Raw genomic sequence first — 14,253 nt, 5'->3', positions numbered from 1 at the left:
CAAATCTGTCTCTTCTAAAGAGGCTTGCATTTGCAAATCAATTAAATAGATACATCTCCACAACCATAACTGGTTGCTTCCCTGATGCCAAAGCCTAAAGAAACAGAACACCAGGTTGATGCAGGATAGATTTTCTGTATTAAAAAAAAAAAATTAAAAATCGACTTTTGTTTCTCTTTTATTGACACAAAAAAGTAGTATGGCACTTGACATTGATGGGTTGGATTTGAATTCATAAAACAGAGACTTGGTTTGTTTTTGCTCCTCCTCAAATTCAAGTTTTGTTAACCACTGTAAATATTTTAAAGGCTTTTCTGAGCCCCTGCTCACTGCCATCACTTCTCCAAACCCTGCAAGTTGCCAGAACAGGGATTTCAGAAACACTAGCTAAAACATCTTGACAAGCTAAACAGTTTTTAGAACTGGAGTAGGTGGACTTAGCTGACTTCCTGCCAGCTCCAGAGTCTGCACACTGTCGAGGGAGATAAGCAGTGCAAGCAGAGTGGATTAAGGCTGGTGCCAGGAATCTGCAGATCCTGGACCTGCTCTCATCCCTGCCACCAGCAGCGCCGTGTCCTGAGCAAGCCCTGTCCTTGCTGGCCAAGCCTCTTCCTCTCTGTGCGAGCTAGGGGCACGATTTACCCATTTCTTTCAAAGAATGTTTCTTTTCCTCGATTTTTGGAGGATTAAAGCCCACAGCCTTATGACCTGCACCAATTCATGGGCATTTGGCAGATGCTGAACTGCTCACAGCTCTTATCAGGAATGGACCTGAGCAATGCAGCCTTTGAGGAAGACTTTTTCAGTTCAGATTTCAGTATTTGATACTTTTATTACGCTTTCCATGAGCAACTGACTGAAAAATTTAGCCTCTTTTCATCTCTCTTCCACACATACTGTGGTTGGCATTAACATCTCCAAAACAGGGAACTTGAAACTTCCTTCTGGTGATGTTATGATTCCAGTTGCATCTCAGTTATACAACATAAATGCCTAAAAATACAAATTCTCAAATCTTTCTTGCTTGGGCAAACTTAAGAACAGCAGCAGTGATCAATTAGCATTTTTTAGAATGCAGAATTTAAAATACTTATAGACACCCTAATTTTTAACTCTCTCCTTGCCAAAACAGTAACGTGTATCTTAAATTAATTTTTTTTTTCCAATATGCTTTTATTTCCTGAATGTGTGCAGAAGGAATTCAGCATTGTCTGATATACTGTTGTGTTTTTGACCCAGACCCTAAAATAGCTTAAAGATTCTTACAAACAGATGAAATAAATTTCTTGGCTTTGAAATTCCTGGCATACGCCGGCTCTTTCTGGATGTCAAAGTGAACAACTTGATATACAGCTCATGTCTCTTCCTAGCTTTGAACTATCCATAACTCTCTTTTGGGTTTTAGTAAACACATTCCTTAAAGTCTGTGGCATGTTACTTCTCAAATTCTATCTGTATTACCCAGGGTCTTGTTTCTGTACTCTCTTCCCTCTTAGATTTAGAAATATTTCCCTGTATTTCCATTTCTATTTGTACCTTGATCTATTGGGGTTTTTTGAGATGAGAGAAAGCTGCCAATGGGGTGTTAGGAATAGGATATTTTTTAAAGTGTATATATGAACTTAAACATTCAGGAAAAAGAGCAGTTTTTGTTCCATGCCTAGATATTAAACATAACTATATTTGACAACTGAAAAAATAGCATCAGTGGCAGAAGCTATTACACTCTAAGACCAAAGCCACAAATTTACCTGCTAAAATGACTTCCTTACTCCAGTTATCCCCCTCATCTAAGCTGAGAAAAGTCCTCCAGGAAGTTCACCTGTTTATCAAGTGCTGAGCACTTTGAGAATCCCAAGAGCCAGGAGGAACCAGAGCTGTATTTCCCGCTGGCTCTCTGTGCCCTGCGTTGGCTACACATGTTTAACAAGCAACTTCTGACAAAGGATTTTCCTTTCTAGGGGCACAGCAAGTTATGAAAGAGGACACTTGGCACCTTCTGAAAGAGAAGGTTTTCCTTCATCTGAAATGGACCATCTGACACTTTCCTGCTTCATATCTGACACTTTCTTCTTTCATGGTTTTCCATTTTATCTTGTGACAAAGCCACGTGTTTTTGCCTGATCCCACTCGAGTTTGAAGATGGCAACCAAGGAAATGTCAACCACTTGTTTTTACTCCTCAAACATGCCATCAGTTCGTGAACAAATACAACCAAAAACCCCACCCCTAACCCTGACTATGTTTCAGATGCTGCTAAACAAAACATGCCAACAAGAGAAACACAGGTTAAAATAAAAAGTATCTTTTTTTTCTTGATAAGCCAGAAACCAGTGTAATCTGACTGGTAGATATAAAAAAAAAAAAAAAAAAAAAGCTTATCTAGTTCATTTCATGCTCATGCTAAAGTTGATCCACTTAATTATTTCTACCATTATACAGCCCACTGCTGCTTTTTTTCTGCTTGGAAAAAGTGTCATTGTTACAGGAGAGAGATTTTATGCTCAGAGGGCCTTGGATTAGAAGAACAATCATTTTGATATTGGAGATTTGTCTTTGGCACCAGCCTGCTTTTAAGCATGTAGAAAATTTTTATGCTGACATGTGTCTGTGTTACAAAATAATTTCAAACACTGGGATGGAAACAGATGCTATAGGCCAAACAATGAAAACTGCTGGTTTAGAATAAAAAAACCTCTTCCAGTGTTACTAGAAAACAGAAGAAAGCACATGGCATAATAGGACAGTTAATGGCATTGTTTGCAGTAAAGCTGACATTTCAGGCATAATCTGCAGTGCTCACTTGAAGTAGGACATTTTGCTGGGCAGAGAAGGATTTTATACGTTCTTTTATATTGCTGTGTCAAATTGGATTAGAACACAATAAAATGGAGAATGTAAAATAGAGGCCTTTGGGCTCACTGGTTAGGAGTGCAATAAGATGCACAAGGAATTAAAATGAATTGTACTCTTCAGAAGTATGTCAAACCTGTCATGTGCAGTTTGTGTGGAGCTTCCCTCTTCCTCATTCGTTTCCTAGGAATATCCTGCCTGTGTGCACTTTCTGCTGACCTACATAAAGTGAATTCCCTCCAGTGACTCTGCCCAGCATTCTTCTGTTCTCTTAATTATTATTTGAAACAAGACGACGTTCGAACATGAATTATTGAAAACCTGTTACAGTTGATACAGTTTTGGTTTCCAACCATAAACTTCCCAATGGGGCTGAAACCTTTGCCAAAATTTCTCTCTGAGTTTCACTGAAGCTGCCTGCTGGCCTGGAGAGCAGCCACAGGAGGATTCACTGCAGCAGCCTCGCCGAGTAGCCCTGGATCCGGATCCAGCTTCTGCTGTCAGGCTGAGAGATATCTCAGCTACACAGACAAGAAAATGGGCTGAAACTTGGTTTCTTAAATGATGCGTGGAGTATTTCTCATAACCTCATGGAGTGAATTCTAACCTTTGAAATTTGGGAAATGTTAATTGGTAAGCTGGGTACTCCACACTTTCATTTATCTGCTACTCTTATCTCAGAACTCACATTACCCAAAATTGGATGTGTCTCCTATATGCCATGAGTCACTTGCTTTGAAAAGGCCTCTGTTAGCTGGAAAGCCAGTGACAAGTCTGGATGGCAGGTCGTGTGTTCTGTTTGGATAAACAGGGTTACACTTCATGGGAGAATTGGTATCAGGAGGAATTAATAAATGACTCATGTTGCAGTCCTGAATTTCATTTCAGATATTACAGAAAATCTGAATGTAAATGATATGCTGCATCACTTCTGAAACTGGAAGAAGTGATTCAAAAAAAAACACCAGAGCCAATCTTCTGCCTAAGTTGAAGCAGGGAAAAATGACCTGTTCACATCAAAGCAGCCCCAGCATGCGTGCACATTCAGCTTTCAGTTGACTGTGAAAAATGAAGTTGATCTTTGGACACCTAATGCTGTATGAAGGCAGCCTTTCACTTGCAATGACTGTCATCTGCTCTGTCACATCCTTACTTTTCCCTTGCAGCTGAAAAGCAGTAACTTCTCCTACAAAAGCCAGGTTTATCCTTCCTGACACCAAGTGTCCGTGCCCCTGCCCTGTACCCCCCCAAGCTTGTGCTGCTGCTGCACTTCCATCCTCCTGTGAGACAGAGAATTCTCCTTAAAGCTAGGAAAATATCCATTTTCATAAAGAATTTTCCAAGGAAAAAAAAAGTAATCAATTTGGTCTTTCATATGGGCATGTTACCAGACCACAGAGGTATAAGGTGAGGGTCTGAATTCAGGCAAGTTATTTGTCTCAGAAAATCCTTTACTTTTCAATGACTTCTTGTTCGCAGCTAAGCAGATGTTTCAGTGCATTGCTGAACCGAGGTCTAACAAACTTACCCTTTGATCTTCCTGCTAATGATGTCTGGTTTATTTGACTCTAAAATGTGCACTGCACTGGAGTGTGGTTTGACACAGCAAATGAAATGTTTCCTGACACTTGGCACTGGTGCCTTCACCCCTGTGGATTTCTGCAGTGTATCATTCTCACTGAAGGTCTGTCCTCCCGAGGATGTGTGGGATTCATTTCCAATGGCATTACAAAGAGGTTGGCTCCTGCTCAGAGTAGAAAGCTCCTTCTTTTTGGAAGTAATTTCCATGATTTTATACCTAATCCCTGTTTGGATTCCTGCACAGAACTTGGTAACAGAGACTTTGGGATAACTGAAATACAGACTTCTAAACTACATTCCTCATTTCCCTGGGAATACAGCGATGCCAAACAAAGAGTTAAACCAACTCAGTGTGTTAAACCATTCACTGCTTTCATGGAACAGCACTGTCTGAACTCTGTTTGGCTGGATTTTAACTCTGGGGTTTTCTCACTTTATGAGAATAAAGTCTTCAGTCTTCTGAAGAACCGAAGATTGCTACATAAGAAATGTTGAATCTGCAGTTCTGGCTGATTAGTGTGCTGTAAGTTACATAAAAAATCATGCAAAACAGGAAGACAGGCAAAATAAGAAAAGTAATGTTTCCTTAAGTAAATTTCAGATTAAGTAAGATTAAAGCATTCTCCAGCATTTCTGCCCTATCAGCAGGATAGTGACTAAACCCACTGTCTCCTACATAAAACATTCTTTAATATATCCAAAGAACAAGAAATGAGGACTGAAAATGTACTGTCAATTTCCCTGGATTAAGGTCAAAGCTTGAGAAAGAGAGAGAATAGAGTATTTTCCTTCACAAATTCAACAGACAATTTTGGTTTTAATCAGATTAGGGAAATAAAGTCAGAAACAAAATTCAAAAAGAAGAATTATAATACTTACATTGGTGACATATTCAATATCCTTCCAAATATTACATTCCCTGGGAAAATCTGCCAAATCTAAAAAATTATCCACTACCACTTGGCCAATCAAGTCGTGCCTGGAGAATCTGTCAAAGTCATACACAGAGAAATGGAGTTTCCTCGTGCTGAGATCATTGTAGGGGACAGTAAATAAAAAAACTTCATCAAACACTGGATTTAGGGTCTTTCTGTGCACTTTAGTCTGATGTTTTGTTTTCCTGTCGGGGAGCAGATATATCTTCACGTACGGATCTGACGTCCCAGAGAAGTCCTTGGCGGGCAGGTTGACGGCCTTGTGAATCTTCACAATCAGCTGCTCCAGATCACAGTCATACTTGAGGATGAAGTTGAGTTTTCCACAGGCCTTGCTGTTGCTCCTGCGGCCGTCGTCCGTGTCCAGAGACCTCTGCTTGTAGAGCTCTGGCTTGATGCGGCCGATGCCCGTCAGCTGCTCCTGCTTCTGCACCTGCTGGATGTTGAAGTCGGGGTTGGACAGGTTGAGCTGCCTCCGGAGCGAGTTGTGCCTTAAAGCCAAAAGGAAAGAATTGAAACAGGCTGTGCACACACGCTGAAGATCCCGCTCACCTTTGGCGTTTCCAGGCTTTTAACAGAGGGATGAACCCTGAGAGCCAGCGTTTGTGAGAGCTGACCTTCAGCACCACACTGCTAATGCCACACCAGTGTCTGTTCCCATGTCTCAAGCTGGGCTGAAACGGTTTGCTGACCACCCCAACATTTGTTTTCCTTTTCCTCTCACACCTGATGTAATAAACTCTGCGGTACTTAGGCTGAAAAGCCCCTTTACTTTCATTAGCTGAGCATAAGAAAGTTGCTTTTAGCTTTAATAATTCACACTTGCCGTGACTGAAATTTCTCCTTCATGGATGGTAACAAAAATCAAATTTGCAATCCCTGTTGAGGTAGGGAGATGTGAAAGTGAAAGTTGAATTAGGTAAAAGCTTAATCTTCTATGAGTTCCATTTTATTGTCCTATTCATGTGCAGCAATCACTCAGTGTATTGGAGCACCAGGAGCTCAGGTTGAACACAGAAAGAGCATGTGGAAAATGCCAGCACAGGATTAATCCAAAGCTATCTATATTGAATGTAATCAGCAAGAGTTCCTCTGCTATAATTGTTCATTCATTCCTGGTAAATATCTGTTTACCCATGCTTAAAGCAGGAACAGCCTCTTATGTGCTATCCTAATTTTTTTCTTGTTGCATAATAAATACATAATCTTATGGCTCTGCATTAGTCATTTCCAGGATAAAATATCATCATGTCACCAAAGGAAAAAAAAAAATTCAACCCTGAAGCTCTTCATGGCAGTGAGAGGCACAGAATATCCTGTGGAGGAATAAAAAGAAGAAGCTAGTAAAGAGCCACTGGGCTAGTGCTGTACCTTCTCCAGCTGAAGTGCATCTGCTTTGACTCAGATATTTACTGGCTCTTCACATGCTGATCCTTATTCTTGCTGCATGAAACATAGTCCTTTTTTCACCTGCCCCTGCACACACTCTGGGCCTCCCCCTTTCCTCTTCCATCGTCTACTGGTTTTCCAGTTCCCCTGGAGATTTCACTGGCTCGTGTTCAGTCACTCTTCCCCCCAAAGTCATGATTGTGGCTAAAATCTATGAGTTTTTTAATCCTATTTCTAACTCTTGCAAGAGTTTCATTAGCTTGCCCTACTTTTCTTTGGAAAAATCTTTGAGGAGATATTACTGAATGTTCAGCACCAGTGCTAAGTGCAAATGAATATGCTTTACAAGCTAAATCTAGGCTGTACTGGTGCTTTTAAAGGATGCAAGACTCTGTGTTACCCAGCTCCTGAGGGAAAAGCACCAATGAGACAGTAGCTGTGATGTCTTAGCATTTTGGCTTTTATACTTTTTGTATATTTGTAATCCTGCAATTCTTTAGTGTGCAACTCTAAACTCTATATAGAGTGTTAGCTACTGTTCTCCCAGTTTGGTGAGGCAGAACAATTCCTCTCCGGGCCTGGGAATCAAGGGCACCTCCCTGTCTCAAGCCCCAAGAGATGTAAAAAAAAGTGAGTTGGGAGCAGCAAACTGGGGGTAAATTACTTCATTATCTGAAGATGTAATTGGAAGATTAACCCCCAAAATGCAAATGGACCAAACTTATAAAAGTATGAAAACCAGTGACCCAGCATCCATTTTGGGTATAGTCCCTGTGGTGGCCTTGTCTGCCCAAAATGTACCTGAAGGCCTTTCAATAAATATAACTGCATTTTATTCCCTTAATTTTGTCTAGCCTCTGGTTTTAGGTAGTCCCAAAAAGGCACCAGTTGCGAGAAGAGTGGAATAGGATTGTGTCCTGTCACTTCGACCTGCGAGGTTTGTTAGGAAGGATCAAAGCTTGACAAGAAAGCCTCACAGATATGTATGCTTGGCAGAAAAATTTTTAAATGTGGAGTCTGATGAAGGAATAGAGTTGGAAGCAAGTTTTGATATAGAGGAGAAGAATTGCTGAGCCAGTCTCAGTGGATAGCTAAGAAGGCAAAGTGTATGTTAGTTAGAAGGGGTTTTTATGACTTAGAGCAAAGGATAAACCCACCCCAAACAAGAAGATGTTTTTACCAAGCAGAAAGATAGCACAGGCAAACAAGCCTGATGATGTGGCAAGTAGAAAAAAGGTCTCTGATTTTTCCACTGCAAGAAAACTGAAAACAACTTCTAGCTTAAACTGTAATGTACTAACTTTTAGTGATTGGAGAACAGTAACATGAGTATGGTAATTACAGTAGTTATGATAGGCTGTAGATAATGGTTAAGGTACAGATTGGTTCTACTGTATTAAGATGCTCAGCAAAATATATAATGCAATGTAACCAAAACCAAAGGGTCTCCAGGTTTGCCTGCAGCTGGAGCTGACAGCTGTGGGCAAAGCTCTGTCACCCACCACCCTGGACTGCTGTAACCTCTTGGATGGAATAAACTGCTTTTTGGAGAGCTGCCTGCCTGGAGTCCTGCATCCATCATTACAGCTCTTACAGAGGTGTGTGCTCCTCAGTGAACAGCTTCTGTATATATATATATATATATATTTATATATACATACATATAAAAAAATTATATATATTTTTAAAGGAACGTGGCAAGAAAATTAAACCCTTTTTTCTGATCAGCATGTCCCAGGGTTTTTGGGCTGTATTCACGAATAACAGAGACAAGCGGGAGCTACTGACCGGGCAGACGAGGTGGGCTCGGTGGTCTGGCGCTGCATCCGCGCGTTGGGCACGCAGTTCTCCGTGTCTCCCGCCTGGGTGTCCAGCGGCAGGTCCGGGGACGTGTGGCTGATCTTCATGGAGGCCTCGGGGAAGGCGGCGGGCTGCCCCACGTACTCCTCGCTGTAGTCGCGCTCATTGGCCTCCGCGCCCGCGTAGTGCAGCGGCTCCTGCTTGCTGTCCTTGTTCCCGAAGGGCAAACCCCGCTCCCGCCACGGGATCCAGCACAGCTTCCAGGACACGAACAGCGACACGCCGAACAGAGCCAGGCCGCAGGCAGTGACAACCAGGGACAGCAGGCTTATGGAGATGTCTGCGAACGAGAGAAGCGCATCCGTGTCACACCTCAGCACCCCGCGCCTCCCGAGCGCCAACGTGGCCGAACTCAGCGCACCCCTCCGGCTGTCCGGAGCTGCCCAGCCCCTGTCCGAACTCAGTGCATCCTTCCGGCTGTCCGGAGCTGCCCAGCCCCTGTCAGAACTCAGCGCATCCCTCCTGCTTCCGACTGCCCAGCCCCTGTCCGAACTCAGTGCATCCTCTGTCCATACCCTCACTAGCGATTCCTGCACCCGCCGACTAGCCATCTCAACCCTGTCCGACTCAGCCACCTCTGTCCCTGCCACCCCTGTCCGAACTCAGCGCACCCCTCCGGCTGTCCGGAGCTGCCCAGCCCCTGTCCGAACTCAGTGCACCCCTCCGGCTGTCCAGAGCTGCCCAGCCCCTGTCAGAACTCAGTGCACCCCTCCGGCTGTCCAGAGCTGCCCAGCCCCTGTCCGAACTCAGTGCACCCCTCCGGCTGTCCGGAGCTGCCCAGCCCCTGTCCGAACTCAGTGCACCCCTCCGGCTGTCCGGAGCTGCCCAGGACCCTGCCGGGGGGCTCGGAAGCCCTGGCACACAGCCCAGAGCACCTGCGGGTTTGATTTTGACCCCTGGAGCAAGTTACCAGCTTTGTATGAGGACCTGAAAGTCACAGAGGTTTGAATAGTATAATAATAACATTATCACAGGGTGAAAATGTAGATTTTGGGAGTTTTGGAATGGGGGTTTTGGAGACAAGATGGAGGAACTTGAGCATGTCCAGCCTTTCTTCTTCTTCTTGTTCTCCATTTTCTGCAGCGATGCTGGCACTTTGGGATTGGTTTAGAGTAGAAGTGCACTGTCTAACACAGGTGATAGGTATTGGGAATTAAGTGTAAATATGTTATACATAGTTTGTAGTATAAAAGGACAACACCGCCCCGGGGGCAGGCAGAGTGCCTGTGGCTGCCCTGCTGAGCAGACCTCGGCTGGGCAGAAAGAAAATTTTATAGATAAGAATTGATAAACAACCTCAAGACTGAAAAGTGAAGAGCTCTGGCTCGTTCTTCAGCCGTGTGGGCCGAAGCAGAGACATCCTGCACATCTCAGGGCTGCAATTAACAACTAAACTCCAAGAGAGTCAGAAATTGAAAATTCTCTTTTCACCTTGAGAAAGCTGCGTGGCCACGTCATATTATTTTGTGTCATCCAAAGGCTCTTTCTTTTCTTTTTCCAGACTTCTGGTATAAAAAGGAATGTGCACATGAGTTTTCTGTTGTTTTTCCCCACATTTCCAGCATTATCCTACTCCAACAGAAATAAGTTACTGGGAGTGGGTTTTGCTATGTTTTGTTTTAAGTTTCAGGTTGGGAAAATGACTCAGTGGAACAGCTGTTTTTGTGGTTACAATGTTTTTGAAATGAATCTCTCTGTGGATTACACAATACATCATGCCTTGAACACAATTAGTGAGGATTCTATTTTACTGCCTTAAATTATAAACACAAGCTGATCAAAGCAATTTTTCACACTGTGTGTAGGTTCAGAGTGTCAGGCTGCATCTCTCTAAGCAAACAGCTAGCCTGAATTCTCAAGGGATGGCAGAAGGTTGAAATGTGCTGCTTCTACTAAGACAATTATTTAAAAATGACAATTCAGATGAAACAGCCCCGGTCCATTCCAAAATAAAAATAACATTTTTTTAAAAAAGTGGAAAAGTCAATACCTTCTGTCCCTGCTGTGAGTCTCATTCTCACCAGCCAGACAGATTAAATTTCCACAGTGGGGGGAGTGGCACTGCAATCCATTTCACACAGGAGCTGTCCAGTTTATTTTGCATGTTGCAAACCAACTTCAAACAATTTTATCCAGCATGGCCCTTTCTGTCCTTCTCCCAGTCATATCAAGACAAAGCTCATTAAGAGTGGGGACAGCACAGCAGCTCCTTGGAATTACAGCAAAGAGTTTTTCACAGCTAAAATTAATTAAAGAAATTCCTCCCATGCATAAAAGGGAATTTGGGAGAGAGTGGAATGGTAGTTCTTGATAATTTTTGATTTGGTAAACAAATCTGGCAGTGGAGGCAGAGCACAACCTCTTTTTGATTAAAAAGCTGAGGATCAAGGATGAAGAAATGAAAGAAGGCCTTTAGAATAAAGTAATTTGTCTTGGATTCCCTGGAGAAGAAGCAAGAAATACATGAGAGGTCTGCAAAAAGGCCATTTCTTGCAAAGAACTGATTCAAGTAAATGACCCAGCATTGAAAGAAACGAGACATTTGGAGTTATCAGAAGCAGCCAGAAGATTACAAGGTGAGAACAGAAGACTGCCCAATGATAAGGGTGTGTGAATATGAAGGTGAGGAACAAGTTGAAAAGTAGACCAGCAGTCCCCTACCCTACCTTGAAGATGACTTTAGCAGAGGAAGTTTTCTAGAGAACAGACATTGTGAGAAGAAACACATGGGGGCAACATGAACTGTTTTTCATTTGGAGAGTCTGGGGGCTTTAATAACATCTCTAACACCATCATCTCACAGCTGGCTTGCAGAGAAGCTGGGCAGTAAACAGTGCAGGTCACAGCGGGAGAGGGGAGTGTTCATCCATCACCTTGGTTTTGCTTCTCCCGGCTCCTTTGTGTCAGGAAGAAGTTTTTGTATGAAATTTTTTTTCCTGTGGGTGGAAAAGAGACCATCACGTATCCCTCTTGCTTCTGTGGAAGACAGCAGACTAAAGGGTTGGGCTCTAAGCTTTTCCCTTTCATCAGACAGTAATTTTCACATCCTGTGTGCCTGGCAGGCAATTTTCAGCAACAGTGCAGATCCACGGTGAACATCTGAGGTAAGCACAGTCCCACGTGAAGAGATTTTTGGCTGCATCCCTGAGCTGCTTTTCTATTAGCCACTTGTACTGCTCCATACTGTATTTTCTGTGTAATTTTTACTCCATCTCTCCAGATGTCTCAGTTTTTCTAAGCCTGTTTATCTGTATTCTCCTGTGGTAGCAGTATTCATCTGATGCCAGTGATTTCCTCTGCTTTGTAATGAGAGCAGGGTAAGTCTTTACTATTTTGTCCTCACAGAAATGAGATCTGCAGCACTGAAAGTGTTCCAAAGATCCCTCTGTGAATGCCATGATGCCAGCCAAGCATCCTGATGTGAATCCAAGTCAAAATTTCATAGTTCTACCTTTGTCATTGTGGCTGCACTAAGAGCTGAGCTCCCAAATTCCAGCATGTCAGAATACTTGGGTTATATTGATTATGGCATGCTGCTGCTGGACAATGTGTCCCCCTCTAGCAAAGGAGGCCTTTGAATAGACAGAAAACAGGAGGACAGACCTTTAGGGTGGCCCCAGATGAAACATTCTTGAGATTTGGTAGCTGTCTGTAATTCTCTGTCTCTTGAGGCTGTGACTTCAATGTTAGAGGGCTCAGGAGGCACTGCCACTATTTCCATGCAGCTCCAACCACCAGGAATTCAGCTGTGGTTTCCAGGAAGGACAGGGGCTCTCTGAATATCATAATCATGGCATTGTCTTACAGATATTCTGATGCAATGATCAATTTCTGACCAGGTTTCCATGTTTCAATCCCTCTTATTCTACTGAATTCCAACTCATTTATCTACTATGCTTATCAGCGTGATTTTTTCTGGTTTTTTTTATTTGTTTGTTTTGTTTTGTTGCTGTTGTTTGTTCACTTTTGGCCTGGTTATTTTTTTGGTAGCAATCACAAGGCTAAAAATGATGTGGAAATAGCACAATTGAAATTGAGTTTTCTACCTGTGGATCACACCATCACTTGTTACCACAGACTGGAGAGATGAACTTTCTGTCTGTGACAGATTTTAGCACAGTCAGTGAGATAAAAAAAATCCTCAGCCCTTTTATCAGAAAGACTCAGTTTGGTCATTGCTGAATGCTGAATCTTTTTACATTTTTTTTACTTAAGATTTTAAAGCAGATCTGTTACACAGAAAAGAAAAATCCCACTTTTTATGTCGAGGAATGTATGATAGGAATATAAATTGTCTTGTCTTCAGATTCTCCTATCAAAGAGAATCACAGAACATGCCCAGATGAAATTTCTCCAAAGATTCAGACCTCCCCAGCCATTGTGGGCAACCCATTCCAATGTCTGAGAGCCACCAAGTAGGTTCACAGCATAATCTCACTTTGGCAGGCATGAAATACTAAGTGGGTAACGTTCTTTAGATCACAATAACCAAAATTTCAGTAATGTTGCAAGACATAGCTGCACTTTGCAGATTATCTAGTAAAAAAGGAAATTAAATTATGCTTCTATTTATATTTCAAAGGTTTTTAGTATAGATCCACTGAACATAAACTTTTATACTGACTTTGAATAAAATCATAGATTGTTCTAGAAGAATTTGAATTGTCTTGAACTTTTACATAGATGGTGCATGAGTGTTGTGTAGCTAAGATAAAAGTGTAACGATTCCATTCAAATACTGACAGTACCACATTGCAAGCCTGTGGCTTGTTTTTTCTGGAATAAATGGTTGTGCTTTACCCTCTAAAACTCTGATGCTGAAAAATCTCACCAAAAAATCAGACAAGCAAAACACGCAGAAATGTGTTTGTCTTTTCATATGTGAAACAAAGATTGAAGTGGGTTTTTTTCCTTCTTGTATTTATTAAGTAACCATTTGGAATGCTAAATTTTATACAAAATAAACTATCTAAATTAGCCAACGATGGGAAAGGTCAATAGCTAATGCAGATCAATTTATGTGTCTAGACATACAATTGGAGTTGTGGAGTCAAAAAGCACAAATGATGCTGTTTGGATTTGTCTGACTCCAAAAGATTCAAATGAGAGCCAACATATGATAAAATAAAAAACAACTGAACGGGCAATTTCTCATCATCCAGGCACAGAGATGACACTTAATGAAAGGAACTGCTGATCAATAATGTAATTATTTAGACAATCAAGTTGTAGGTTGCCTGGATGTGACTGGTGTTCTACCAAATGAACTCCTTTCCCAACAAACTGGCTGTAATTTGGTTTAACTTGAGGCTGAATGAGTTTTACTACAAATCCTAACTGGGAGAGTTCTTTACAAATTCTTATCAAAGTACAGCAGGCTTTCTTTTCTCTGCTGATTTACTCTCATTTTTATTAAAATGACTATTCTAATATTCCAGAAGTATTGTAATAGACAGTTGATCTGTTGGGTGAAGTTTGGCTGGCAATTGGTGAAACAAACCTTAGCAATTCAAAATCTCGCAATACAGGTATTTTTAGTCCAAGAGAAGCAATCTTTCCCTATTTATACCCAAAAAATTGCAAAAGGCATTCAAATAAAATAATGAAGTTAGGTTTTTTTCCTGAATAATCATAT

General features: G+C 41.9%; 1 protein-coding gene across 3 annotated transcripts in view; it reads right to left on the bottom strand.

Moving 5' to 3' along the window:
• SYT9 (synaptotagmin 9) overlaps window positions 1-14,253 on the bottom strand; it is a 63,758-nt gene that overhangs the window by 24,230 nt on the left and 25,275 nt on the right. For all 3 annotated transcript variants that reach the window (XR_004060767.1, XM_030949371.1, XM_030949372.1), the window contains exons 2-3: window positions 8,547-8,898; window positions 5,314-5,860 (exon numbers count right to left, since the gene is read on the bottom strand). Coding sequence is in view for 2 of the 3 variants with exons in the window: in XM_030949371.1 (XP_030805231.1) it covers window positions 5,314-5,860; window positions 8,547-8,898 (899 nt within the window). In the remaining variant the exon portion in view is untranslated. The remainder of the gene's footprint in view (window positions 1-5,313; window positions 5,861-8,546; window positions 8,899-14,253) is intronic.

The sequence above is a fragment of the Camarhynchus parvulus genome, chromosome 5 (assembly GCF_901933205.1).
Source record: "Camarhynchus parvulus chromosome 5, STF_HiC, whole genome shotgun sequence".
Lineage (NCBI taxonomy): Eukaryota > Metazoa > Chordata > Aves > Passeriformes > Thraupidae > Camarhynchus > Camarhynchus parvulus.
Note: the sequence above shows the minus strand (reverse complement) of the source record. Positions and strands in the feature narration are given on the sequence as shown.